General features: G+C 44.4%; 1 protein-coding gene across 1 annotated transcript in view; it reads left to right on the top strand.

Annotated features, from left to right (window-relative positions):
* The window catches only part of cd2ap (CD2-associated protein), a gene marked incomplete at its 5' end in the record, with an annotated part of 73,381 nt that extends 63,214 nt beyond the window's left edge, over positions 1-10,167 (top strand). The window contains 8 exons of the mRNA XM_079215135.1: positions 3,533-3,683; positions 3,780-3,889; positions 6,199-6,314; positions 7,975-8,064; positions 9,189-9,290; positions 9,321-9,457; positions 9,596-9,659; positions 10,092-10,167. Coding sequence (XP_079071261.1) covers positions 3,533-3,683; positions 3,780-3,889; positions 6,199-6,314; positions 7,975-8,064; positions 9,189-9,290; positions 9,321-9,457; positions 9,596-9,659; positions 10,092-10,133 — 812 coding nt within the window. The 3' untranslated portion in view covers positions 10,134-10,167. The remainder of the gene's footprint in view (positions 1-3,532; positions 3,684-3,779; positions 3,890-6,198; positions 6,315-7,974; positions 8,065-9,188; positions 9,291-9,320; positions 9,458-9,595; positions 9,660-10,091) is intronic.
* Positions 10,168-26,031: the final 15,864 nt, after the last annotated feature.

The raw sequence follows: 26,031 nt of genomic DNA, 5'->3' as shown, positions 1-26,031 counted from the left end.
ACGGCTCGCTGAGGTGGAGCTAGCTCAAACTGTTTTTAATCGGGCTGCAACCGCCGATTTTGAAAAGTGTAGCATGAAACATGCATTATTTCTAAAGGCCAGCAGGGCGCCAAAAAGAAGTGTGGTTGTATAGAAGTCTATGAGAAAATGACTCTACTTCTCACTTTGTAAACATGAGTTTCTCAATCTCTAGTTCCAAGTCTTCTTCAATACAGAGATTATGGTCATTTAGAGTCAAACAGGCCATAAATCAGGGGACGCTTTAGGGCGGGGCTACAAGATGATTGACAGGGGACTCTTTAGGGCGGGGCTACAAGATGATTGACAGGGGACGCTTTAGGGCGGGTCTACAAGGTGATTGACAGGGGATGCTTTAGGGCGGGGCTACAAGGTGATTGACAGGTCTCTACCACACCGTTGTCCAGTCGGGGAGTTTTCCGTCTTACAGCGTTATACCTTTTCAGTGTGTTTTCAGTTCACGGAAGTTGATCATAGCATTTTCGGTTGAAAAAACTACAACGCGGCGACAGCCAAAAACCAAGATGGCGACAGCCAAAAACCAAGATGGCGACAGTCAAAGTGGCGACGTCGAGGCTTCAAGCTCTTTGTCCTTAAACCAACGGGTCACGGGGACCGTCTACCTCTTAGAAACAGTCTGTTTGATGTGCAGGTGGTTCATTCAGTGCAGTGTTTCGGGGCGCTCATGAAGGGACACGGTCTGAATCTAGAAGGTAACTACAGTGAGCGGAGTATGAAGAAGCATAAATAAGAAATCCTCAAGTTAAGTCCGAGGAGCTCAGAATTGCACGTCAGTACAAAGCTTGAGTAGAGGAACCTTTCCACCACGGCCAGTCCTCTATTTCTGTCTTTCTGTGTATTCACCGTTCTACTGTTGCTCTCCGGGTGTCAGCCGAGGTTCTCAGTAGCTCCTGCTGCTGTCCTCCACGTGAGAGAGAGAGGTCTCCTGACTCCAGACGGCGTGGCGTTCAGCGCTTCACGTCTTCGCTTCAGCTCTGTGTGACTCCAGCAATCGGAAAGCCCCGAGTTGTAAACACCGGCCAAATGGTTCCTCGTCATTGGTTCCGTGTCTTTTGCCATCTGTCTTTTTCGTGTTTTTGATTGGATTTTTTGTTATTTAAAAATAATCATGTTCTGATACGTTAAAATCAAAGCTTAGACAGTGTAGACAAAACGGATAGAACAAATCAATGCAGATACGAACAACCCACTTCATGAAAATAAAAAAAATAATAACAAAGCTGCAAGACGTATGGGAGCCAATTGAGGCCTTTAAACGCCTCTGTGCGGTTATGTCATCACATGTTGTGGCGAGCTTCAAGTCGTTCTTGGTAAGGAGACGGACGCGTGTCAACGCACAGGAAATGAGCTGTGTGTGTGTGTGAGGTTTGTACTCGGTACATAGTGAGGACCGTGACCTGCTTTTAACCAACCAAGTGGGGACATTTAGGAAAGTGGGGACATTTAGGAAAGTGGGGACATTTAGGCTGGTGATTGTTTGAGGGTTCAGACCTGTGTGTGTGTGTGTGTGTGTGTGTGTGTGTGTGTGTGTGTGTGTGTGTGTGTGTGTGTGTGGTTTGTACTCGGTACATAGTGAGGACCGTGACCTGCTTTTTACTAGCCAAGTGGGGACATTTAGGAAAGTGAGAACATTTAGGCTGGTGATTGTTTGAGGGTTCAGACCTGTGTGTGTGTGTGTGTGTGTGTGTGTGTGTGTTTTTTGTACTCGGTACATAGTGAGGACCGTGACCTGCTTTTTACTAGCCAAGTGGGGACATTTAGGAAAGTGAGAACATTTTGGCCGTTGCTTGTTTGAGAGTTCAGACCTGTGTGTGTGTGTGTGTGTGTGTGTGTGTGTGTGTGTGTGTGTGTGTGTGTGTTTAGAATTTAGTTTGGCTACATCAAGCTTTCTTAAATCAATATTAAAACTGATTATTAATAACAGAGTAATAATCGTTCATTAATATATAAATGGTCGTGGGTATAGTAAATGTAGATTTACTCAGTAATGGCACACCATATAAACAAACATCTTTTTTTAATGTCTTCCTGAAGAAACAATAATGATTTAGACTTTATTTAATTGAACAAGGCAAATACTGTGAGGTTGTTGTTACCTCATACAATTCCTTTCCTCAGCTTCAATCTTCAGTCGAGATCTTTCAGCAACCTTGAGGGTTTTTTAATTATATTTCCGTTCACAGCAGAGAAAAACAACGCGTCTCCTGAGGTTTAACCCTTTAGCCGTCAGCTTGTGAAGCTTCTTACCGCCATTTTCAACTCTCTCCCTCGGCGATGTCACTTACCATCACTCACTCTCCGTTCACATTAAGGCCCCACTTTCACATGAACATGTGTTCATGGAGCCTTTAGAGCATAAACATCTGTTATTGATGTGATGTGACGATAATTATCTGGATGTCCTCCCGTCTTGAATGAAGAAAGAGACGGATGTGTTCTGGACTCGTCAGGAGTTCATCCAAGCGAGGAAGACACTCTGGACGATTTAGTTTGTTTCCTGTCGCGTCAGAAAGACAAACCGATTTCACTCATTCATTCATCTCTTGAGCATGTGGATGTCTCAGTGATGTGAGACATCCACATGCTCAAGAGATGAATCCATTCAGTCGACAGCAAAGACACTTGTTTGACTGTTGAAAAGCAGCACAATGGATTCCTGCAGATGCTGGTTTTGTTTCTTTCTCTTGGTTGTTCTGTTGCCGGCGCTCCACAGTAATAATTATACAGAATGGTTTCATCCGTCAGTTCTCACACAATGCAAGACATGCACTGTATGTCCTTTTGAGTAGTGGTTCACTTTCTTTCTATTTGTCTTTCACAATGCACAGAACAGAACCCATCAGCAAAGCAGTCTGCGTATAGTCTGTGTTGAAGAAGACTTGAAACTAGAGATTGAGACATAAACTCATGTTTACAATGTTTACTGAGGGAATACATCAAGAGAAGTAGAGTCATTTATATAGACTTCTATACAACCAGAGGAGTCACCCCCTGGTGGTCAGGAGAGAGAATGCAGCTTTAACACATGAAGTATAGACTTCTATACAACCAGAGGAGTCGCCCCCTGGTGGTCAGGAGAGAGAATGCAGCTTTAACACATGAAGCATCAGGAAGTTGCCGTTTGATTAGAATTGAACTCTTCTTCACTTCCCCGAGTCGAGCAGAGCAACACAGTCAGAGCGGCGACCGCATGAGTTCCCTCACTCAAAACAACGAAACCGATGACGAGACGTTGAGCTGAGGACAGACTTTATCGGTAGATGAGCTTGTCACACACCAATTCCAATTTGTCGTGCACAAAAACAAATTAACTTTTTCAGACCCCAACTTCAAAATGATTTGCCTCGGCCTCCCGTGAGTCATTGAGTTGATTGCAGGAAGGTGAAATCCAGTTTCAATCTCCCAGAACGTGTTTCATTTCTCTTCTCGGCCTCTTTGTTTCTCTTTCATTATTCAGTTTCATCAACATCAACACTCTCTTCTCTGTTTTCAGTCGACAGGCCCGCGCCGGATCACAAACCATCCAAGCCCGCGGCGCCGGTCGTCCCGCCCAAGAAGCCGGTCCCCCCGCCCGGGAAAGGCCGGCCGGGAGGCTTCCTCCCGAAGAGGCCGGACAAACCCCTCGCCCCCTCGCCGAGCCTCAAGTGAGTCCAGCATCTGCTCGTGGGCTCCAGTAGTTCTGTCAGCATGGAGGTCCTCAGGAGTCGGCCATGTTGAAAGGTTCCCCTCTCTGTCTGCAGGCACAATGGAGAGGCTCCTCCCACGCGTCCCAAGTCCGACTTCGAGCTGCTATTGCCCAGCAAGCCCAAAACGCTGTCCGGGGACTGGGGGGAGAAGTCCTCTGATATGGGTATGTACTGTGTGTGTGTGTACAGTGTGTATGTACATTGTGTGTGTCTAGGTGTGTGTGTGTGTGTGTGTGTCTATGTGTGTATGATCAGTGTTGGGGTAGTTACTCAGAAAAAGTAACTAGTTACACGTTACTATTTACTTCTGAAAATTGTAACTAGATTACTTTACTAGTTACTGCATTTGAAAAGTAACTTCACTACTAGTTACTTTACTTTCCATTTTTTTAAGCAAATGTCCAAATGAACTGCAAAGATACCTGGACAAACATCACGGCCCTTTCATCACTTTATTTTCAATAATAACTTATTATTAATTTCCAATAATAGTAATAATCGCGCGAGTCACACGACACTTCCTGCATGAACAATCTACCGTAAACGTCGGGTTACGAGCCGCTACTACCTTCGGTCAGAGTCCCCGTTAGCTCCCCGCTGTAGCCGGCTGGGGCTCCTGCTAGCGCTCCGTCACTTCCCCGCTAACTTCCGCTAGCTCTCCGTTAGCTTCCGCTAGCTCTCCGTTAACTTCCGCTAGCTCTCCGTTAACTTCCGCTAGCTCTCCGTTAGCTTCCGCTAGCTCTCCGTTAACTTCCGCTAGCTCTCTGTTAACTTCCGCTAGCTCTCCGTTAACTTCCGCTAGCTCCCCGAAAACCACCGAAGGTAGCGGGACGAGGCTCGACACCCGACCCGGGCAGAGGGGACGCGGGCAGTAGCAATACTGTAATCTGTTACTTTGTAACTCGTTACCCCTAACACTGTGTATGAACAGTGTGTGTGTGTGTGTGCAGTGTGTATGTGTGCACATACAGGATGCCTCCAGAGGTCAAGGTCCTGATTGATGGTGTCATTAGTTTCGTGTAGTAATGTCTGACTCCTGACACTTTAACCAGTCGACCCCCAGAGGCTGTAGAGCCCAGATGAATCCAACGTGTTTGTTGTATCTGTTCAGCAAAGACGTTGTAAGGTCGTAAAAGGTTGTAAAATCGTTGAGTTCATGAGTATCATGAACTGATGTCACTGCTGTGCTTTGGGTTTCGATGCTCTGTAGAAGAATACAGGACACATCCCTCATGAAGTCTTCCTTCTCACCCTCAGCTGTTTGCAGGTTTGTACAATTGGAGCTGTGCATCAATATGCAAATGAGCCTTCAATAAAACATCACAGCAGAGAGTGAGCGAGAGAGAAGTAATGGGAAAAGAAGACGGGAGCTGGCGAGGGAACTAAACAGGGGAGATGTGATTGAAAAGATGAATCATTGTGAGAGTGGAGGAGGAGCGACGAAGTGGTGGACAGAAGCAGGAAAGAGAAGACGATTTAATGGAGCCGCTAAAACGCCAGAAGTCCTGATTTTCACTTCCTGTTGATGTAAACTCAACTCGTCCTCCAAGTTTACTCTGTGGCGCTGACTTTCTTGTTATTTTCCGTTTATTAATGTATTCCAATCCCTTTGACCTAATTTCGTCTTTCTTTTCCAAACGCCGGTCATTACACCTCAAAGCCGTGGAGAGGATTGAAGGGCACATGGCTCTGTACGAAGGAACGCCAAACCGTTTTTAAGATGGGAAAATGGAACATTTAATAAAGACTCATCCTGTAACGTAGTCTAACAAAGCAACCCATATCCTCACAAACCCACTATTAGTATCTCTATTTACAAACACGGCCAGAGCTGCTTCATTCAAAACCCTGCGTTCTCATTGGTCCCTTAATGCTGCTTATACTGAGTCATATGGCACACGTGGAAACAGCTGATCATGTTGACAGTAGGGTCGACTGGATGAGACACTGTCTTGGCACAAAGTGGGTAATTTTTCCATTTTTGAACCGAAAAACACGTTGTTTTTCTGACTGAATATGCTTCATAACATGCCAATGCTTTCCTGGATTGTGTTTTCTTGTCGCTGATTCCGATGCTTTAGATGCTAATCTTTCTAAAAAGGTGATCTATTAGTCTGTGGGTTGTTGTTACGGCACTGAACAATACTTCAAAAAATACTCAGGACTCTCGAGGATCCTTTTTGATCCACCTTGCTCATACTCATGCTGGATGTTTATAGTTCTGATCAAAATATCTTTAAAAAGTGAGGTTTATTTGCAGATTTTTCCCAAGACTTTGCTGAACAAATACATACAATAAACACAAGAATTAGAATTAATTTGGGGTTCCTACAACGACTCAAAACACAGTTTTAAAGGTCTGGAAGCTGATTGGTCGGCTGCTCTGTTTGTAATGAGCTGAGCTCGTGAGTTGATGTTCCCTTACTCATCGTTTTCCCTCCTCGCTCTCTGCCTCCCCGTCTGTCCCCAACAGATCTGATGAGTTTTGACGAGTTGTCGGCTTCCTCGGAGAAGCTCTCCCACCCCACTGCTAACAGACCAAAGATGCCTGGCAGGAGGCTGCCCGCCCAGTTTGGCGGAGGACATTCGGTGAGCGCACACGAGCACCTCGACTTTCACCCGACCAGCCCGACCATGACGGTCGTCTTCTGCATGTCGGGATGTTTAGGAGAAGCCTAAACAAGCTTTCATGAGGCTACACATATTACTTAAAACCTTTTGAAACCACCCTATTTTTAGGCCCTTTCATATGTCATCCCCAAACTAAAAAGGGTGTATCTCTGCAACCACTAGGGCTATTTGAATAATGTTGGTGTTATAGTAAAAGGTACACATGTGAGATTTAGTTCAGATGTGTAAATATCAGTCTATATGTTACTGGTTAAGAGAAAATGAAGATGACACACAGAAAACAATGAAAAGGTTTCAGGTCCACATATAAAAAAAAATCACTTTCAGGATGATTATTTCTTTGAAATTATGCAGCTGTAAGGTCCAACTCTAACCCAAATCATAACTCAATATGTGAACATTCTCTAACCCAAATCATAGCTCAATATGTGAACATTCTCTAACCCAAATCATATACAATATGTGAACATTCTCTAACCCAAATCATAGCTCAATATGTGAACATTCTCTAACCCAAATCATAACTCAATATGTGAACATTCTCTAACCCAAATCATAGCTCAATATGTGAACATTCTCTAACCCAAATCATAGCTCAATATGTGAACATTCACTAACCCAAATCATAGCTCAATATGTGAACATTCTCTAACCCAAATCATAACACAATATGTGAACATTCTCTAACCCAAATCATAGCTCAATATGTGAACATTCTCTAACCCAAATCATAACTCAATATGTGAACATTCTCTAACCCAAATCATAGCTCAATATGTGAACATTCTCTAACCCAAATCATAACACAATATGTGAACATTCTCTAACCCAAATCATAACTCAATATGTGAACATTCTCTAACCCAAATCATAGCTCAATATGTGAACATTCTCTCTGCAAAGGTTGACTTTGATAAAGTGAAGCAGAACAAAGTTAGAGAGGGTTTAGAACAGAGAACATTCAGGCGAGGACTCAAACAATTGTACACATCTGTGACATTTGAATTTACCAAACCATATATTTCACTTGTATATTACGTATTGCAATACATCCAAATACAGCCGTTTTGGGCTCTTTTTTTTCATAAAGCAAGCTATGATTTACAGTTTTATATAACAATCGCTCAGTCTGCCCCCCTATTTTTAAAAGGTTATAAAGGTAAAAAGTTTCATTTCTCAGATTGGTTTAACAAGTTATGAACTTAAATACGGCTACCTTTAAAAGCTGTCTGGCTCCTGGACCGCAAATAAGATTTTTGTCTTTTTTTCTCGCTTTCATCTGTAATGGATGTAGCACTCCATTGATTTTCCATCACTCTGAGGTCCCTCAGCTCTCCGTTACCCATCACAACCCTTCACTCATTCACCCTCTGACACACACACACACACACACACACACACACACACACACACACACTCACACACACACGGCGTCCCTCTGCACCCTTGTCTTTCAGAGCAGTCACACTTCCCTCAAAGCGTCACTCGGCTGCACTTTGTCCAAACGACAGTGTGAGAGTAACCGGCGGACGTCACCGGGGAATCGGCACTTCCTCTCGGGAAGCTGTGCTCCTAAAATATAATCTAAGTTGATGTGAATCTTACTTTTCCTTCGCAGCCCACCAAGGAGGTGAGCGTGGAGAAATCCTTCAAGTTCGATGAGGAAGATGCTGCTGCTCCCAAACCAAAGCTGACAGAAACCAGAAAGGTAACGTAGAGCGCCGTCTTTCCCCAGATGGCATCCATTAAATGGGGCCTTTTTTAAGGTGTTAAGGTGTCTTTTTTAAGCATCAGAATGTCGGTGTGTATGGGGTTACACTTGTCACTGTGCACAAGACAAAACAAATATATAGTTTACAGGTACAGTATTCATTTGACCTCCGGTTCCTCATTTTCAACCAGTATTAAAGGGCCAGTGTGTAACATTTTGGTGGATCTATGAGCAGAAACGCAATCTAATATTACATCTTAATAAGCAAAGACCTTACCTTGTGGTTTCCTCTCCTCACTTAAATGTAAGGATGACATTTTAGATCGCACTCCTTATTCCTGGAAAAGTTTGACTGATTGCAGTTCAAGAGAGTCATGTATTTCATTCAATAAATATGAAAGTACTCATCCAGTGTAATGAGTAGTAGTCCTGATAAACGGTAAAGCAGTAATGGTGTCAGTAATAATTATAGAAATGCGACTCATAATACAATTTTTCTGTATCGCTTTGAGAGTTTTTTTTAAATATGTAGTGAAACAAAGCGGTCCTTGAGAGGAGAACAAGTCTGACTTACGAGCTGCTCACTAAATGACATCTTCAGTCAGAGTCTGGATGACCTGCAACTTCCTGATGTTAAACTCAGACAAGCTGAAGTTCTTCTCCTGTAGTGATAGTTTCTCTAGACATCCGGCTCCATGGAAAGACTCCCAGTCTGTTCTTTGTATATTATACATACAGACCCAACAAATCAGCAGGGGTCAGGAACAAAGAATACAATAACAAGTAACTCTAGATAAGCCATTAGAGAAAGGACATAAGTGGGATGGTCCACAGCGGGATCTCCACCAGGACGGCTCTAATGAAATACTGTTCATGCAGACGGGTGACGAATGGAAAAGACAAAGAAAACATTTGGTTTAAAGTCATGGAAAAGTCATGAGATGCATTGTTCAGAATGTGTATGAATCCTGCAGGGTTAAGCAGGGTTCATACACATTCTGAACAATGCATCTCATGACTTTTCACCCAATTTAAAAGTCATGGAAATTTGGTTTAAAGTCATGGAATCCATTGGCCAAGATGTGTATGAACCCTGAGTCTGACTCTTGTATTTTCCGCAGCCTTCCACAAACACCTTATCCCAGTCACCGGCACCGGCGGCCCCCCGGCCCTCCGAGGCCAAGCCCAGCCCGGCGGCGGCGGCCTCCAGCCCGGCGGCGGCGGCCTCCAGCCCGGCGGCGGCGGCGGCCTCCAGCCCGGCGGCGGCCCCGAGCTCGGAGAGCAGCCGGTCCCGGCTGGAGCCCGACGAGGCCAACGCCCAGCTGGACGAGCTGCGGAGCCAGATGAAGGAGCTGCTGATGTCCGTGGAGCTGCTCAAGGCCCAGCAGATGTAAGGCATGGGGTTATTGGGGTAGTAGCTTCTTGAGTGTCTCTTTAGCTTAGCGTTAGCACTTCAACATTCATTTAATTTCAAATGAAACCTTTTGAATATACGCTGCAATACACGAACGAGAATGTGTGCTTCCAGGAAAGAGATAGCGGATCTACGAGGAGAGCTGGATGAGGAGAGGCTGAAGCGCGTGGCCCTGCAGGTAACATCCGTCGCCATAGCAACACGCCGGGCTGTCCACGTTCATCGCTCTTTAGTTGAGCCGAGTGGGACCAAGTTTCTTTTTCAACAAATACTTATTTTTCTTTTTTAATGCGTATAAATCCAGCTTTGTTTTAATCCACATTGACGTGCTGCTGCATCAAACCAACCTAGACACCAAAAGTCTGCTGATGAGTGAAAGCTCCAGAACATTTTCAAGAATGAGCTTGATTAAGATCTGAATAAGACATGTTTATTCACTATATATTACACGTTTTACAAAAACAACAAACAGGGCAGTTATAATGTCGAGAAGCAACAATGTTGCACCTTAAATAGCCGAGTTACAGTGTTGCATACTGTGTGTGTGTGTGTGTGTGTGTGTGTGTGTGTGTGTGTGTGTGTGTGTGTGTGTGTGTGTGTGTCCTCCCAGATGGAGATAGAGAAGCTGAAGCGGACCGTCCACTCGACGTGAAGCCGGCGTCTCGATCCCCGCTGCCCGGACGGAGAGACGGGGTCACCGGACACCTCGACCGCGATCCTCCTTTTCTTTTACTTTTCTTTTACTTTTTCTTCTCGGTGAAAACAAACTCTCCACAGATCTGTAAGATGTACACTTTTGCACACATAAAACATTATTATTTAGATGTCATTGAGTTACAGATGTACGTGCGTTTTCTTTTCTTTGTTTGTTTTGTTTTCCGCCAACACAAAGAAACACGAGGCCTTACTGCAAACTGCTGCCGCTCTCCTCTTCGCTCCAGCGGTCCTCGAGCCCCTCAGGGAGGAGGCTCAGTGCTACTGACTGTATAAAGCAGGGGAGCGCTTGTTTTCCTCGCCTCCTTTTTCTTTCTTTTTTTACGGTGCACAAATTTAAAAGAAAATGTTTGATTCCAGTCCTCGTAGTGATTGATCCCCCCTCTTTGTCTTTTTATGTGTTTTCTTTTCCTTCTAGCATTCCTACCCAGGGTAACACTACTGTGCCTGTTTAATAGAATAAGATAGAAAAAATCATATTAAGTGTTTGTAACGGGAGCGTATATATATATATATACCACGACGGTGTCTGGAAAAGTCTGCAGCATGATATATTGTACATCTATATTTTTGAAGTCTACTGACATGCCTAGTCAAATCCTATATCAGGGCCTCTCCTATGCTGGGCTCTTCTATTTTTGTCGAGCCGTTTCGCTCGCAGGGAATGTTTTAACCAGAGTTCTATATTCTGCAGGTTATGCAAACCGAATCCACGCACACGAGAGAGGGAGTTCACTCTTTCATTCTCAAGCGACCAACACATTGATCATCTCTGCAACCCGCTTTTAATCCCTCCCTCCCTCTGATTGATTCGTCTCTCCGCTCTCATCCCACATGCTCTGTTCTCGTCCACACTAACTGGAAGCAGCGTGAATGAGTGAATGGAAATGTATTAAATCCCCTATGCGTAGATTTATTCTTTTTTACGAGATTATATAATCCTTTACTTTACTTATTCTTGGTGGAAGTTTAGTGGAAGAAAAACGAGACAATCCAGGGTGAAATTGGTGCAATCTATTTGTGTATTTAGCCGCTTAGCATCAACCGCTATGCTTAGCATCAACCGCTATGCGTCTGTCGGTCCGCCATTTTGGACCCAAACTGGAATCTGTCGATGAACGTTGGATCAGAGAGGTGGTGCATTCATGGTCCCCAAAGGATGAATCCGAATGTTTGCAGCCGCCTGATTTTAGTTTTCGTTATCGGTTTGAAATATCTCAACGTCTAACAGGCGATGCATCCTGACGCCTTCAGTGATCCTCTGACTTTTCAGAAAAACATTTGAGTAATTTAACGGCAGGCTGGACAGCAGGTTTTAAATCCGTTAAAGCCTCAGCTGCACTTGTTGAATATTAGCAGATGTTAGCATGCTAACGCGCCAAACTTCCACATCAACATTGTTGCCTGACCGATACTGGATTTTCAAAGCCCATATTAATATATTAACTTTTTTAAATCGTTGTGCATTTTACAGTCAAGTCAAGTTCTCTCCGCAATAAAAGAACAAAAAAGTAAATTGGTCATTCTGTTTGCAAACCCATCTTTGCAGCGTGTTTGCATTTAGCTCAAAGCCGCTAGCACGGCTGACTTGGTGTTCTTTGACAGCACCAGCAGAAGCGTTCACATCCTTAGGCTTAGAAACCAGAGAAGCAGTCGGCTCATTCCGTCTTCATTCCTTCTGGGTGCTAATCTTTTTCATTTTTAATAATATCCACAAGTGGATTCCTCACTTCAGGGCGACAGAAATGAGCAGAACTAACGGCCAGCGTGCGAGTTAGCCCCGAGCTCTGACTGTAAGGCGCGGTCCTGTGCTGAGAGCAGCTTAGGCCCAGATCCTCTTGTGTGAACCCTCTGGTCCTCTCTACGGGTCAGAGGAACGTTCTGCGATCACAATATCCGCAGCCGGTTTTAATTCTAAAGTCGAGATGTTGCACAACGGTTCCACATCTACTGGTTGATATCGTTCCTCATCTTTTTTAATGTAAAATATCTTTAAACATGTCTTTCACAAATGTCTTAAACAAGTGTTACTTTCGCTTTTTAAATCATCCTCAGGCTTCCTTCCACGTGTTGGATGTGTGTGTGAATGTGTGTGTGTGCTTTTCGCTGGCGTCTGTCCGCAAAACTGTCACAAGGGTCCACAATGTTAAGCATGGCCTCTAGTGTCCTCAATGTTGAGCGAAGCCTCTAGTGTCCTCAATGTTGAGCGAGGCCTCTAGAGTCCACACTTTACATCAAGGCCTCTAGAGTCCTCAATGTTGAGCGAGGCCTCTAGAGTCCACAATGTTGAGCGCGGCCTCTAGAGTCCATAATATTGAGCGAGGCCTCTAGAGTCCACACTTAACATTGAGGCCTCTAGAGTCCTCAATGTTGAGCGAGGCCTCTAGAGTCCACACTTAACATCGAGGCCTCTAGAGTCCACAATGTTGAGCGAGGCCTCTAGAGTCCACACTTAACATTGAGGCCTCTAGAGTCCACAATGTTGAGCGAGGCCTCTAGAGTCCACAATGTTGAGCGAGGCCTCTAGAGTCCACACTTAACATCGAGGCCTCTAGAGTCCTCAATGTTGAGCGAGGCCTCTAGAGTCCACACTTAACATCAAGGCCTCTAGAGTCCTCAATGTTGAGCGAGGCCTCTAGAGTCCACACTTAACATCGAGGCCTCTAGAGTCCACACTGTTGAGCGAGGCCTCTAGAGTCCACACTTAACATCGAGGCCTCTAGAGTCCACACTGTTGAGCGAGGCCTCTAGAGTCCACACTTAACATCGAGGCCTCTAGAGTCCTCAATGTTGAGCGAGGCCTCTAGAGTCCACAATGTTGAGCGAGGCCTCTAGAGTCCTCAATGTTGAGCGAGGCCTCTAGAGTCCACAATGTTGAGCGAGGCCTCTAGAGTCCACACTTAACATCGAGGCCTCTAGAGTCCTCAATGTTGAGCGAGGCCTCTAGAGTCCACACTTAACATCGAGGCCTCTAGAGTCCTCAATGTTGAGCATGTCCTCTAGAGTCCTCAATGTTGAGCGAGGCCTCTAGAGTCCACACTTAACATCGAGGCCTCTAGAGTCCACAATGGTGAGCGAGGCCTCTAGAGTCCACAATGTTGAGCGCGGCCTCTAGAGTCCACACTTAACATCAAGGCCTCTAGAGTCCTCAATGTTGAGCGAGGCCTCCTCTAGAGTCCATAATATTGAGTGAGGCCTCTAGAGTCCACACTTAACATTGAGGCCTCTAGAGTCCTCAATGTTGAGCGAGGCCTCTAGAGTCCACACTTAACATCGAGGCCTCTAGAGTCCTCAATGTTGAGCGAGGCCTCTAGAGTCCACACTTAACATCAAGGCCTCTAGAGTCCTCAATGTTGAGCGAGGCCTCCTCTAGAGTCCATAATATTGAGCGAGGCCTCTAGAGTCCACACTTAACATCGAGGCCTCTAGAGTCCTCAATGTTGAGCGAGGCCTCTAGAGTCCACAATGTTGAGCGAGGCCTCTAGAGTCCACACTTAACATCGAGGCCTCTAGAGTCCTCAATGTTGAGCGAGGCCTCTAGAGTCCACACTTAACATCGAGGCCTCTAGAGTCCTCAATGTTGAGCATGTCCTCTAGAGTCCTCAATGTTGAGCGAGGCCTCTAGAGTCCACACTTAACATCGAGGCCTCTAGAGTCCACAATGGTGAGCGAGGCCTCTAGAGTCCACAATGTTGAGCGCGGCCTCTAGAGTCCACACTTAACATCAAGGCCTCTAGAGTCCTCAATGTTGAGCGAGGCCTCCTCTAGAGTCCATAATATTGAGCGAGGCCTCTAGAGTCCACACTTAACATTGAGGCCTCTAGAGTCCTCAATGTTGAGCGAGGCCTCTAGAGTCCACACTTAACATCGAGGCCTCTAGAGTCCTCAATGTTGAGCGAGGCCTCTAGAGTCCACACTTAACATCAAGGCCTCTAGAGTCCTCAATGTTGAGCGAGGCCTCCTCTAGAGTCCATAATATTGAGCGAGGCCTCTAGAGTCCACACTTAACATCGAGGCCTCTAGAGTCCTCAATGTTGAGCGAGGCCTCTAGAGTCCACACTTAACATCGAGGCCTCTAGAGTCCTCAATGTTGAGCGAGGCCTCTAGAGTCCTCAATGTTGAGCGTGGCCTCTAGAGTCCACACTTAACATCAAGGCCTCTAGAGTCCTCAATGTTGAGCGTGGCCTCTAGAGTCCACACTTAACATCAAGGCCTCTAGAGTCCTCAATGTTGAGCGAGGCCTCTAGAGTCCACACTTAACATCAAGGCCTCTAGAGTCCTCAATGTTGAGCATGACCTAGAGTCCGAGTGGCTCCTGAACCGGACCTTCCAGAGCGGCCTCACACTTCCTTTAGCAGGCGGCTCTGAAAGGTCTAATCAGCTCCATGTAAAACCTGTCGTTGGACTTAACTTCCACACTGTTGTACATTCCAGAGTTTGACACCAAGACGAAGAAAATCTGTGCACATTTATATAAACATATTTTTAAGTGATTTTTGTTTACAAGAGCTGTATCCTTGCATGAGCTGAGATTCTTTAAAATAAAATAAATTGAATAAATATCATCTTCATTTACTGTCGCAGACTTCTTTTCTTTTGCGTTTTGAATTGTGCGTCACTTGAAGGCTTTCAAGGCCTTCACACGTTCACGGAAGTATTGAGTGGCAGATTTCGACGGCTCCGAGGGGAAAGCGCTTACCATGAGTGGGCGACGCGTTCCGTCTGTCACGCTGAGGCGCCGCTTTCCTCTCCGGTCCATTCCGTGTCTCGGGTAGCAGCCCGCAGGATGACGAGCATGTTTATCTCACTTCTGCATTGAATACTTATGACTAAATAAGCTCCAAATAAAGCTAAAACGGCCGTTGATCGAGAGTTCAACAGGTGTAAAGTTTTCCAGAATGAATATTTATCCCCCGCACGGAGTTTGAAGAAGATTATTTAGGTGTCTGAAAGCGTGTATTAGTTATTGGATCCCTGGTGTAGCTTCCGGAAGAACTTAGCCAAACAACTTCTCTCGTTCTCTGAATTTATTTTTCCTTGATCGCAAGTAGAGTAACAAGCGCTGCAATCTTGATATGAGGGAGTCATCCAGGCAACAGCAGGTTGACCGGCTAGACACCCCGAACAGCCGGAAGTTCGGCTCTTTAATAAACGGTTTTCCGTCATGAACATCTAACATTTAATTGGCTCTAACTTGTCTAAGAGGAGGAGAATTGTGTCCTCATCTTTTCTCACAAGGCTGGAACGTGCAACGACCAGTCTGCTTCTCTAATGTCAACATACTGATAACAGGTGTGAGTGTTGTGGTGCAGAGCGTGGAGCCTTGAGGAACCTTGAGGAACAGACAACCGGACTGTTCTCACAGAAACTTCTCCCAGACAGTATCTGTTAAACTGACCTCGCACAACAGTTATAAGAATAATGAAATGAATATCTACAGAATATAAAGATTTATACTATGTTGGACTGCCGTACAACACAACAGCTTCTCTCTGCCTTTTTACCCAACACACACGATGTGGACAACCTCTACGAAGAAGTCGTGCATCCGGAGCTCGGGTGGGTTCAGGGTGTGTTCGTAAGGCTCCCACGGGATCGGGCATGCGCTGCAGTCGACCATGCATGTCTCCGTGAACGCTGCACGCCGGCAGACGTTTAGTTCAGAGAGCCGGGAGATCGAAGGTCTTCCTGCGATAAATGAAAGCGTTCGTGCAGGGGGTTGTGATTCTTTTGAAGTGGCTCGCTCTCTTTCCCTCCCTTCCACTTTCCTTCTACTTATCCTTTCATTTGTCTCCGTGTGCTTCGGCCATCTTCTCAGCATCATGTGACCTTCGCTCATTTCCTGTTGCTCGGTCCTCTTCAGGCAACGTTTGTGGGACTTCTGAACATCTCGGTCTAGATGCAAAAAAGTACTTTTTTTCCACACCGATCTACATTTGGATCTCAACCTCATCCGTGTTGATGCAGTGCAACTGGACACACACAGGATGAAGACATGGTTATTGTACTTCAGCGCCACACAAAGGCGATCATCAGTCTGTGAAATCGATGTTTGCCTCAGACCGCAGTAGCCGGATAAAAGGATCACATTGACCTCTTGGTAAAACCAATTTCATCTGCTGAAGGATAATGCAAGCGTCTCACAAGTCTGCACTCGAAGATCTTATGCAACGGTTTTGGCTTTTCTTTTTAAAAACTATTTTATTAACATTCCATCCGTTCTCATTTCCGGTCCAATCCGACGCTTGGCCCCTCGGCGTCTGGTGTCATGCAACAAGCGTCCTTACTTCCTCCTCTAAATCAAATCTTTTCCCAAACCTAACGAAGTAAACCTACGTCAGATGTAGACACTGTGGAAACTTCCAAAACGTCCGCCAGGCGTTTGAAGCGCGGGGCAACTCGTAGAGTTCAGGGGATCAACCCGTAGAGTTCAGGGGATCAACCCGTAGAGTTCAGGGGATCAACTCGTAGAGTTCAGGGGATGAACTCGTAGAGTTCAGGGGATCAACCCGTAGAGTTCAGGGGATCAACCCGTAGAGTTCAGGGGATCAACTCGTAGAGTTCAGGGGATCAACCCGTAGAGTTCAGGGGATCAACCCGTAGAGTTCAGGGGATCAACCCGGTGACCAGAGACACGACTCAACGAACAACAATATCATTATTTTTTGTTTTTGTTTCCTGCTCACCAAATCAACTGAATGTTGTAATAAAATTATTCTCAGAGTTATGTCCAATTATCCGCAAAACGGGTTCTGCACCTCGCCTCCATCTTTGCAAAACTCGTCCACATTGTTGCCCTGGCCTTGAGTACGACGTTGCACAAGATGTGCCGCCACGTTGCGCGAGAAACAAAGGGCTCAAGGTCTGTTAGGAGTGAGAGAGGCAGACACAGGATTGCTCTGTAAAAGAAGATGTTGCAAACAAAGAAAAGGTTTCTCAACATGTGTGACTCCAAACTCCCTTGAGGAGATCGGATCAGCCATTTCAAGACGGGGCTGAACTTAAAACTAATCCAAACCAAATTTTTGTGAACCAGTTTTTTTGAGACTTGAGATTAGAAGTCTTTCATCGGGGACCACGAATACACAGCCAATCCAGACAGAGGGTTTTTAAATGGCAGCGGACCACAGAGACATTTTTACCTTAGAGTGGCCTTGGAGGGAAAGTTAAGGTCACCAAATGTATTTAACCCTCCATTCAAGGTGGCTGCTCTCTCTTTTATGCTACTGTACTGCGAAGAAGCAAGAAGACGAGCAATGTAAGAGGAAAAATGCCATAAACCGACCTCCATGACACCAAGGAGGAATCGTAAGTCATTGTAAACTCATATCTCATATTCATGGGCTACTTTAATGTCTTTAAATAGGCCCCGTAAAGAAAATGATCAAGAATTAAGTGTGTTCTAAAGAAACTCGGCTTTAATATCTTGTGAACATTTTGATTCGGCAGAAAGATATGTACTCAAATAAAAATGGATTGTCCGTCTCTGTATCGTCCTCAGACCGAGCGCCGCAGAGCCTTTGAGTCACTCGCAGGTCGGGACGACGTCGGCTTAGAAACTGAGCTTCAGAGCCCAGAAGCGCGTCGAAGGCCAAACCTGTGCTCTGTGAACATGATCGTCTGCGTCTCGTGGATACGTCGTCTTCATGCGTGTTGAGCATGTAATGCCTATTAGCTTGTACGTTACGCTCATTCACAGTCCTGAGATGTTGTTCAGATATTATTCTATAGAGCTTTGTTTATTTATTTGACAGTCAGTCGCTGCTGCAGGCATAGGTTGATACGACTGCTTAGGATACTTAAATATGTTGTATGTTGGACTGAATCATGAGCCAGTTAGACATTGCTGTGATGTTCCGGACCTTTGCATGGAAAGATCATCTATAACTGGACCTCATTAAACACCCCTGCTCTGTCACTTACCTTCACCATAACTGGATGCCTAACCCCAACCCTTACGCTGTGTTCCCAATGCTAGGGGAAACACAGGCAGGAGTGGCCAGCTCCATTGTTCGGCAGCTTATCCTTGAATCGCTCGTGGTTTGCAATTCTGACCTGAAGCTCACAACCAAGTTCGGACCCCTTAAACAGGCCTTTGAAGAAATGAGGTCCTCACTGTGTGTTAAGACTGGTGCTGGTCCTCCTATGTAGCCAGTACAAGGACACACACAAACACAGGGTTGTGTTATTCTAGCCTTCATTCAAATGAAATGAGTATTATGGGGACATGTCCCCAAAAAGAAGGTGAGTCCCCACAACGTCAGTAAAACAGGCTCCACACACACACACACACACACACACACAATCCAAAGTGACAGCCACAGTCTTTCTCTTTCATAAAGTGAAAAGCCATGAACAGATTGCTCTGACTCTATATATGTATGTTTCCTGCGGTGCCGTCGGGTGGACTTATTAGGGCTAGTGGCTCAATGCTCATCTCCACTGGTGATAACTGCTGAAGTTTGTGTCATGTAAACATCCAATTCAATGTATTTTCTTTTACAAACGCCTCCAGCGCGATGTGTCAGCCAAGCGCCGCTTGTGACGAGGCGCGTTTAACACACAGCGTCATGGCGCTGCTCGCGTCCTATCAGGAGGAGCATCTCACATCAGGATAATAAGGCATCTGTCATACGTGTACAATGTTATGATTCATTTGACATCTCAATGAAACGAAAATACATGACAGCTGAAACGTTAATTATAACATGAATTCCATTTCATTTTGCCATAAAGATTATAATGAAACACAACAGGGCAGCTTAGCACATGTTCAATCTACCGACATGAACCTGAGTTTTATACACATCTGTAATCTTGGTGTCTTTGATCCAACCCTCTCCTTTTAACGCCACGTCAGGCACAAAAAACCTTCTCAACCTTCTCCATCTTAAAAGCATCGCCCGCAACGCACTGCAATGCATCCAGAACTCAGCAGTGTTTGTGTTACCAGTCTGTGAGAGAGAGTCTGTGAGCGGCAGCAGAGTGTGAAGCAGAGAACATTTAACGGGATTGACTGTTGTGAGGCGGAGGCTCCGCCCACTGTAGCCTGTGCACTGTGCACTAACTATACGTCACAACAAGTAGGATAACGTCTCGTAGCTTTCCCTACCAGGGCTCGCACAGTAATATGCTTTCACTATTGTTGTATGAATAAACAAGGTCATCAGGAAAAAGACCAAAGAGTCTCTCCACAGCTGGTGCAACTATCAAACTGTTTCAAACAAAACAACATTTAGATTAATTAGATCAGTTTAAAATGCCACAATTGGGCCACAATTTAGCACATCGACCATCAACTCCTGTTCACATGAAAACTCAAAGAAACAAAGACACAAAGAAACGAATCCAGAGCTCCCATGTTGGGAGAAGAAGGAATTCATTCAGATTTGATGTTGGAAGCTTGAAGAAACAAACTTTTCCCCACATTGTGTCACCATTGGCACAAACGATACACTAGAAACACAAGTACAGAGTTTCTCTTCTACTTGTGGTCAATTCCTCTCTCGATTGCGTCGGTTCCCCTGCAGCTGTGGGAGATGAGGAAAGAACTGCCGGGGTGACGAACAAACGCAGCACGCCGCATTCTCAGAAACGCCGGCAACCAACACCGAACTCCCTTCCTCCGAAACTCATCAAAGTGTGATGACTGCTGAGAGGAAGAGGACAGGCAGGCGGAGGGAGGTCAGCCTGCTGGGTTTCTGGAAATGTCAGCAGAGCTGGAAAGGCCGATAATTTAATCGTGATGTGAGCGGCGCTCGGTGGGAGTCGGATTATTGGTTGTTGCGCTGTGGCCCCCAAACGCCAAGGAGCGCCACCATCGATTCCAATCGGTGGTCCTGAGAGTCATCATGTAGTCACTCATCAGCTGGGTGTCAGACGGTACAAATAAAACCAGCTTGATGTCCTTGACCAATGCGTTCCCATTACCGAGAAATGTGTTTTCTCCAGTTATTTTATTTTTTATGTCTCGGGTTGAGTGGGTCAAGCACAACATTTTTTTTGAAGACCAACCCTGTGGTCTGTACTGAGACTAATCAAGACGCTTCCCCTCATAGCTGCTCAAAGGGGCTCTGCCATTGGCCAGTCTGCGATTGCGGGGAATTGGGAATGCAGTTTTATAAGGACGCAATTCTGTTGACAAAACCCCACCGAAACGCACAAATCAGCAGACAACGTTTTGATTCTTTTACCGCAAAAAATCCCAAGAATTGTTTTTGTTTTTTGACACCACTTACTGGTGCTAGAAAAGTAGCGGAAGGCTCCGGAAGAGGTGATAATTCAACTTTAGCACCTTTAAAAAATAGAAAAGTAACTTCCTCAACCTGTCTTTTCGATGGTCTCATTCCAGTGAGTCTCAACACTGGCTGTGTAACATATTGTACGCAGGAGCAGAGAAGATTGCTCTGCAGGCCCTTTGTGATCGTTGTTGCAATGGTGATGTGAAGACATACGTGTCAGCAAAGAGTAATCTTCACCAGATTGGTATGTGAAACGTAATTAAAATACTAAATACTATATCATGAGGAAACCAACAGTATGCTGCTGTATTATTCCCTTTAGAATTGGATTTAGTTGGTTAAAAGAACGATTAAAATCGTGAGCAAGAAACAAAGATATCACTCCTGCTGCGACTTGCCGACAAGAAACGACGACGGTCGCTACGAATACAGCAGCAGCAGCAGCAATTTCAGCCTCAGCAACATCAACATCATCAGCAGCATCAGCATCAGCATCATTAGCAGCATCAGCATCATTAGCAGCATCAGCATCATTAGCAGCATCAGCATCAGCATCATTAGCAGCATCAGCATCATTAGCAGCATCAGCATCAGCATCATTAGCAGCATCAGCATCATTAGCAGCATCAGCATCATTAGCAGCATCAGCAGCAACATCTAGTGATGCGAGATGAAGCTTCCTGAAGCTTTGAAGCTTTCCATCCAGTTGGTTCGCTCATGTGCCGAAGCTTCACGGAGCTTCATTTGCTCTACTGCGCCACCAAGTGGACAATACATGTAAAACAGGCAGAGTGATCATAACGACACCATGGCTTTGGTGTGTGAAGCTTTAAATTTAATAAATTATGTTTGTGACGCCAATACATCAATTATTAACTTATTATTATTGTGTCTATCTTTATGATGTAATGGCGGGGTCAAAATCAAAACTCAAAACCAATTGGGAGAGGGTTGTGATGTGACTGTGGGTCAGTGGTTAGAATATCTGACTTTCAGTCAGAGCATCGGTGTTTCAAGCTTTGGCTGCGCTAGTCCATGTTGATGTGTCAAATTTTTTAAGTAAAAATAAGAACTTTTCCACAGTGCTGGGCTTTTTGAGACTATTTCGCCTGCTTTATGAAATACCCTTTCACAGGCACACATGAAGCTGTACAGAGAGGAAGGGGAAATCCATTGAGTTTCTCTGCCCCTTATATTTCAACTCGCACGGCAAACCCACGAACCATGTTCTGAATCAGTCACGTGGTATCACATCACTAGCAACAGCAGCAGCATCATTAGCAGCAGCAGCATTAGCAGCAGCAGCAGCAGCAGCAGCAGCAGCATCAGCATCATTAGCAGCAGGAGCAGCAGCATTAGCAGCAGCAGCAGCATTAGCAGCAGCATCAGCATCAGCAGCAGCAGCATTAGCAGCAGCAGCATCATTAGCAGCAGCAGCAGCATCATTAGCAGCAGCATCAGCAGCATCATTAGCAGCAGCAGCAGCATCATTAGCAGCAGCAGCATCAGCAGCAGCATCATTAGCAGCAGCATTAGCAGCAGCATGAACAGCAGCAGCAGCAGCAGCAGCATTAGCAGCAGCATGAACAGCAGCAGCAGCAGCAGCATTAGCAGCAGCATTAGCAGCAGCAGCAGCAGCATGAACAGCAGCAGCAGCAGCAGCACTAGCAGCAGCATATCGAGACCTCACATCACTCTCTCTCTCTCTCTCTCTCTCAGGAGAAAGAGAGAGAAGACGTTTTTGCTGATTCTGAGGTTGTGCTGTACAAAGACACCTCTACCGCCAACACACATGTATGCAGTCCGTGATTAAAGCCTTGCAGAAAATCACTTTGGAAGAGTCACAGCTCTATTGAGCCGTATATTCCTATATAAATCAAAACCTTTCAAACTACAATGTTATCACAATCTGCCAGTGAACCCTTATGAAATAAAACACAGCTTATAATCAAAGTTGAGATTTTGAAGTTGAGGTTAAATAATAGTAATATGTTTTTCTCAACCGGTTACTGGCTAATGACTCCATCCTAATGTCTGGCAAAGGTTTGAGAACTGACCACAAATTTGAAAATTAAGTAAAAAAGCAATGAAAAAGAATCAAATGAAAGCTGTCATGACTACAGTCCTATACTACTGACTGCCATCTTAATGTAATGTGTCCAGTTATTTCTGTCTGCGTTGAGGGAGTGAGGCGAGGTAAGATGGTAAGATGGTAAGAAGACGGGAGAGGGGGAAGAGTGGCGGGCAGATTGCTGTGGTCAGGTAGATGCTGATGAGAGGCGGCGTGGCAGGAAGGAATGGTGGTTAACCATTGTGAATTGTGTCCCTTTTCTGCAATGCTTGTCCACCCGAAAGGTCTCACACCGTTCACTGGAAGTGGACCATGGATTTCCAGGTTCCCAGACAAGTTGCTCCTCAGTGGCCGGGAGTGACAGCACTTCCAGATATCTCCGTCATTCGTTTGACGTTTACTCAAAGGAAGGTTGTCCCTCACAGATGCTAACAGGATTCGTCAGATACAGCCTCGAGGCAACGCATGCGTCCAGGACTGGCTGTTTTTATGGCCCTCATGTCTGATGAAAGATTTCAAATATAAATTAATTTCCGCGTGTGCTTCTATTCAACAGGTTCTCTTCCCAACTAGTCACATACTTTCAATCACTCGTCAAACTATCACGAAGTAAAACGTAAAAAGTCTTTATCTCATTACTCTTATTTCACTTTTACCATATTCAATTAAATTCAGTGTATTTTGTGTAGTCCAAAAGCACAGATTACAAATTATCCTTTTTAAAAAGCCCTATTTTATTATTATAAAATAAGGCTTTACAATCTGTACACATAACATCCTGTCCCAGGACCTCACAACCGATCAGGATTTACTTCCTATGGAGCCACCAACAAACAGTGTATATTTCCCAATAGAAAAAGGAGAGTTGTATTGCGTATAGTTAATTTGCTCCTAAACATTTATCCACTTATGTTTTCAGATCCATACATTCACTTAGTTCCTAACTTGTGTGCACGACTAGTCATAAAGTCAATACTATACTTATATCCAGGGCTTGTGGCAAGGCTCCATTGATGGCATTTGGTTGTCCGGTCCCATTTGTGAGGACTTGTAATAACTTATTCTAGCATGTTAGCATCCAAGCAAGTACGGCCTCCAGCTAACACGTGGCGCTACAGTGGTGAACTTGTATTGTGTCACTTTAAACCCTTGCTGCTTTGTGTTCTCCCCCTGCTGACGTGTTTGTGTTGCTGGGAGTTGGGGCCCTTTCGGTATTGGGGTCCCATGACTTGGGGAGGTTGAGCTCACAACTAATGCCTTCTTGGAAAACTCTGTGAGTTGGACCTTCCAGACTAGATATGCGTGCTTGGACTGTTCTCTTCAGATGGTAGAATAAAGATAACATTTTTAATCGTACCTATTCTAACCCAAACCACAATCTTATCAAAAAACCTAACCAAGTAGTTTGTTTTCTTACCCTAAACTAGTTGTTGAGCTGGGAGTGAGAAAGTGGGTATGTATATATATTATATATATATATATATATATATATATATATATATATATATATATACCGGTCTCTCCCCTGCACATCCCTTCACACTTCATATTTAAATACACAAGTCACTTTAACATTACACTTTAACATACACTTACGGAACACTTTACATAACTGGCACTCTGAGATACTTTTGAAGGAAGAGTGCGATAAAATGAAATGCATTATGATTATTATTACTGTTATCTGTTTGTCTGAGCACTTTATTTTATACTTAATTTAATATCTATTGCACTGTTGTTGTTGATTGCTGATTGTCTCGTCTAATATTGAATGTTATGTACCTTCCGCCAAGAAAAAAATCCTCATTTGTGCAAACATACCTGGCACATAAATGGTTCTGATTCTGATAACTATACAAATGTATGTGTGCGTATGTAGGCTATGTATGTGTGTATATGTAGGCTATGTATGTGTGTGTATGTAGGCTATGTATGTGTGTATATGTAGGCTATGTATGTGTGTGTGTATGTAGGCTATGTATGTGTGTGTATGTAGGCTATGTATGTGTGCGTATGTAGGCTATGTATGTGTGCGTATGTAGGCTATGTATGTGTGTGTATGTAGGCTATGTATGTGTGTGTATGTAGGCTATGTATGTGTGTATATGTAGGCTATGTATGTGTGTATATGTAGGCTATGTATGTGTGTATATGTAGGCTATGTATGTGTGCGTATGTAGGCTATGTATGTGTGCGTATGTAGGCTATGTATGTGTGTGTATGTAGGCTATGTATGTGTGTGTATGTAGGCTATGTATGTGTGTGTGTATGTAGGCTATGTATGTGTGTATATGTAGGCTATGTATGTGTGCGTATGTAGGCTATGTATGTGTGTGTATGTAGGCTATGTATGTGTGCGTATGTAGGCTATGTATGTGTGCGTATGTAGGCTATGTATGTGTGTGTATGTAGGCTATGTATGTGTGTGTATGCAGGCTATGTATGTGTGTGTATGTAGGCTATGTATGTGTGTGTATGTAGGCTATGTATGTGTATGTAGGCTATGTATGTGTGTGTATGTAGGCTATGTATGTGTGCGTATGTAGGCTGTGTATGTGTGTGTATGTAGGCTATGTATGTGTGTATATGTAAACTATGTATGTGTGTGTATATGTAGGCTATGTATGTGTGTGTATATAGGCTATGTATGTGTGTATATGTAGACTATGTATGTGTGCGTATGTAGGCTATGTATGTGTGTGTATGTAGGCTATGTATGTGTGCGTATGTAGGCTATGTATGTGTGTGTATGTAGGCTATGTATGTGTGTATATGTAAACTATGTATGTGTGTGTATATGTAGGCTATGTATGTGTGTGTATATAGGCTATGTATGTGTGTATATGTAGACTATGTATGTGTGTGTATGTAGGCTATGTATGTGTGTGTATGTAGGCTATGTATGTGTGTGTATGTAGGCTATGTATGTGTGCGTATGTAGGCTATGTATGTGTGTGTATGTAGGCTATGTATGTGTGTATATGTAAACTATGTATGTGTGTGTATATGTAGGCTATGTATGTGTGTGTATGTAGGCTATGTATGTGTGTATATGTAGACTATGTATGTGTGCGTATGTAGGCTATGTATGTGTGTGTATGTAGGCTATGTATGTGTGTATATGTAGGCTATGTATGTGTGTATATGTAGACTATGTATGTGTGCGTATGCAGGCCATGTATGTGTGCGTATGTAGGCTATGTATGTGTGTATATGTAGACTATTTATGTGTGCGTATGCAGGCTATGTATGTGTGTGTATGTAGGCTATGTATGTGTGTGTATGCAGGCTATGTATGTGTGTATGTAGGCTATGTATGTGTATGTAGGCTATGTATGTGTGTGTATGTAGGCTATGTATGTGTGTGTATGTAGGCTATGTATGTGTGTGTATGTAGGCTATGTATGTGTGTGTATGTAGGCTATGTATGTGTGTGTATATGTAGACTATGTATGTGTGTGTATATGTAGGCTATGTATGTATGTGTATGTAGGCTATGTGTGTGTGTATATGTAGACTATGTA

This window comes from Taurulus bubalis (assembly GCF_910589615.1).
Source record: "Taurulus bubalis genome assembly, chromosome: 3".
In the NCBI taxonomy this organism is placed as follows: domain Eukaryota; kingdom Metazoa; phylum Chordata; class Actinopteri; order Perciformes; family Cottidae; genus Taurulus; species Taurulus bubalis.
This window is presented reverse-complemented; position numbering and strand designations above follow the sequence as displayed.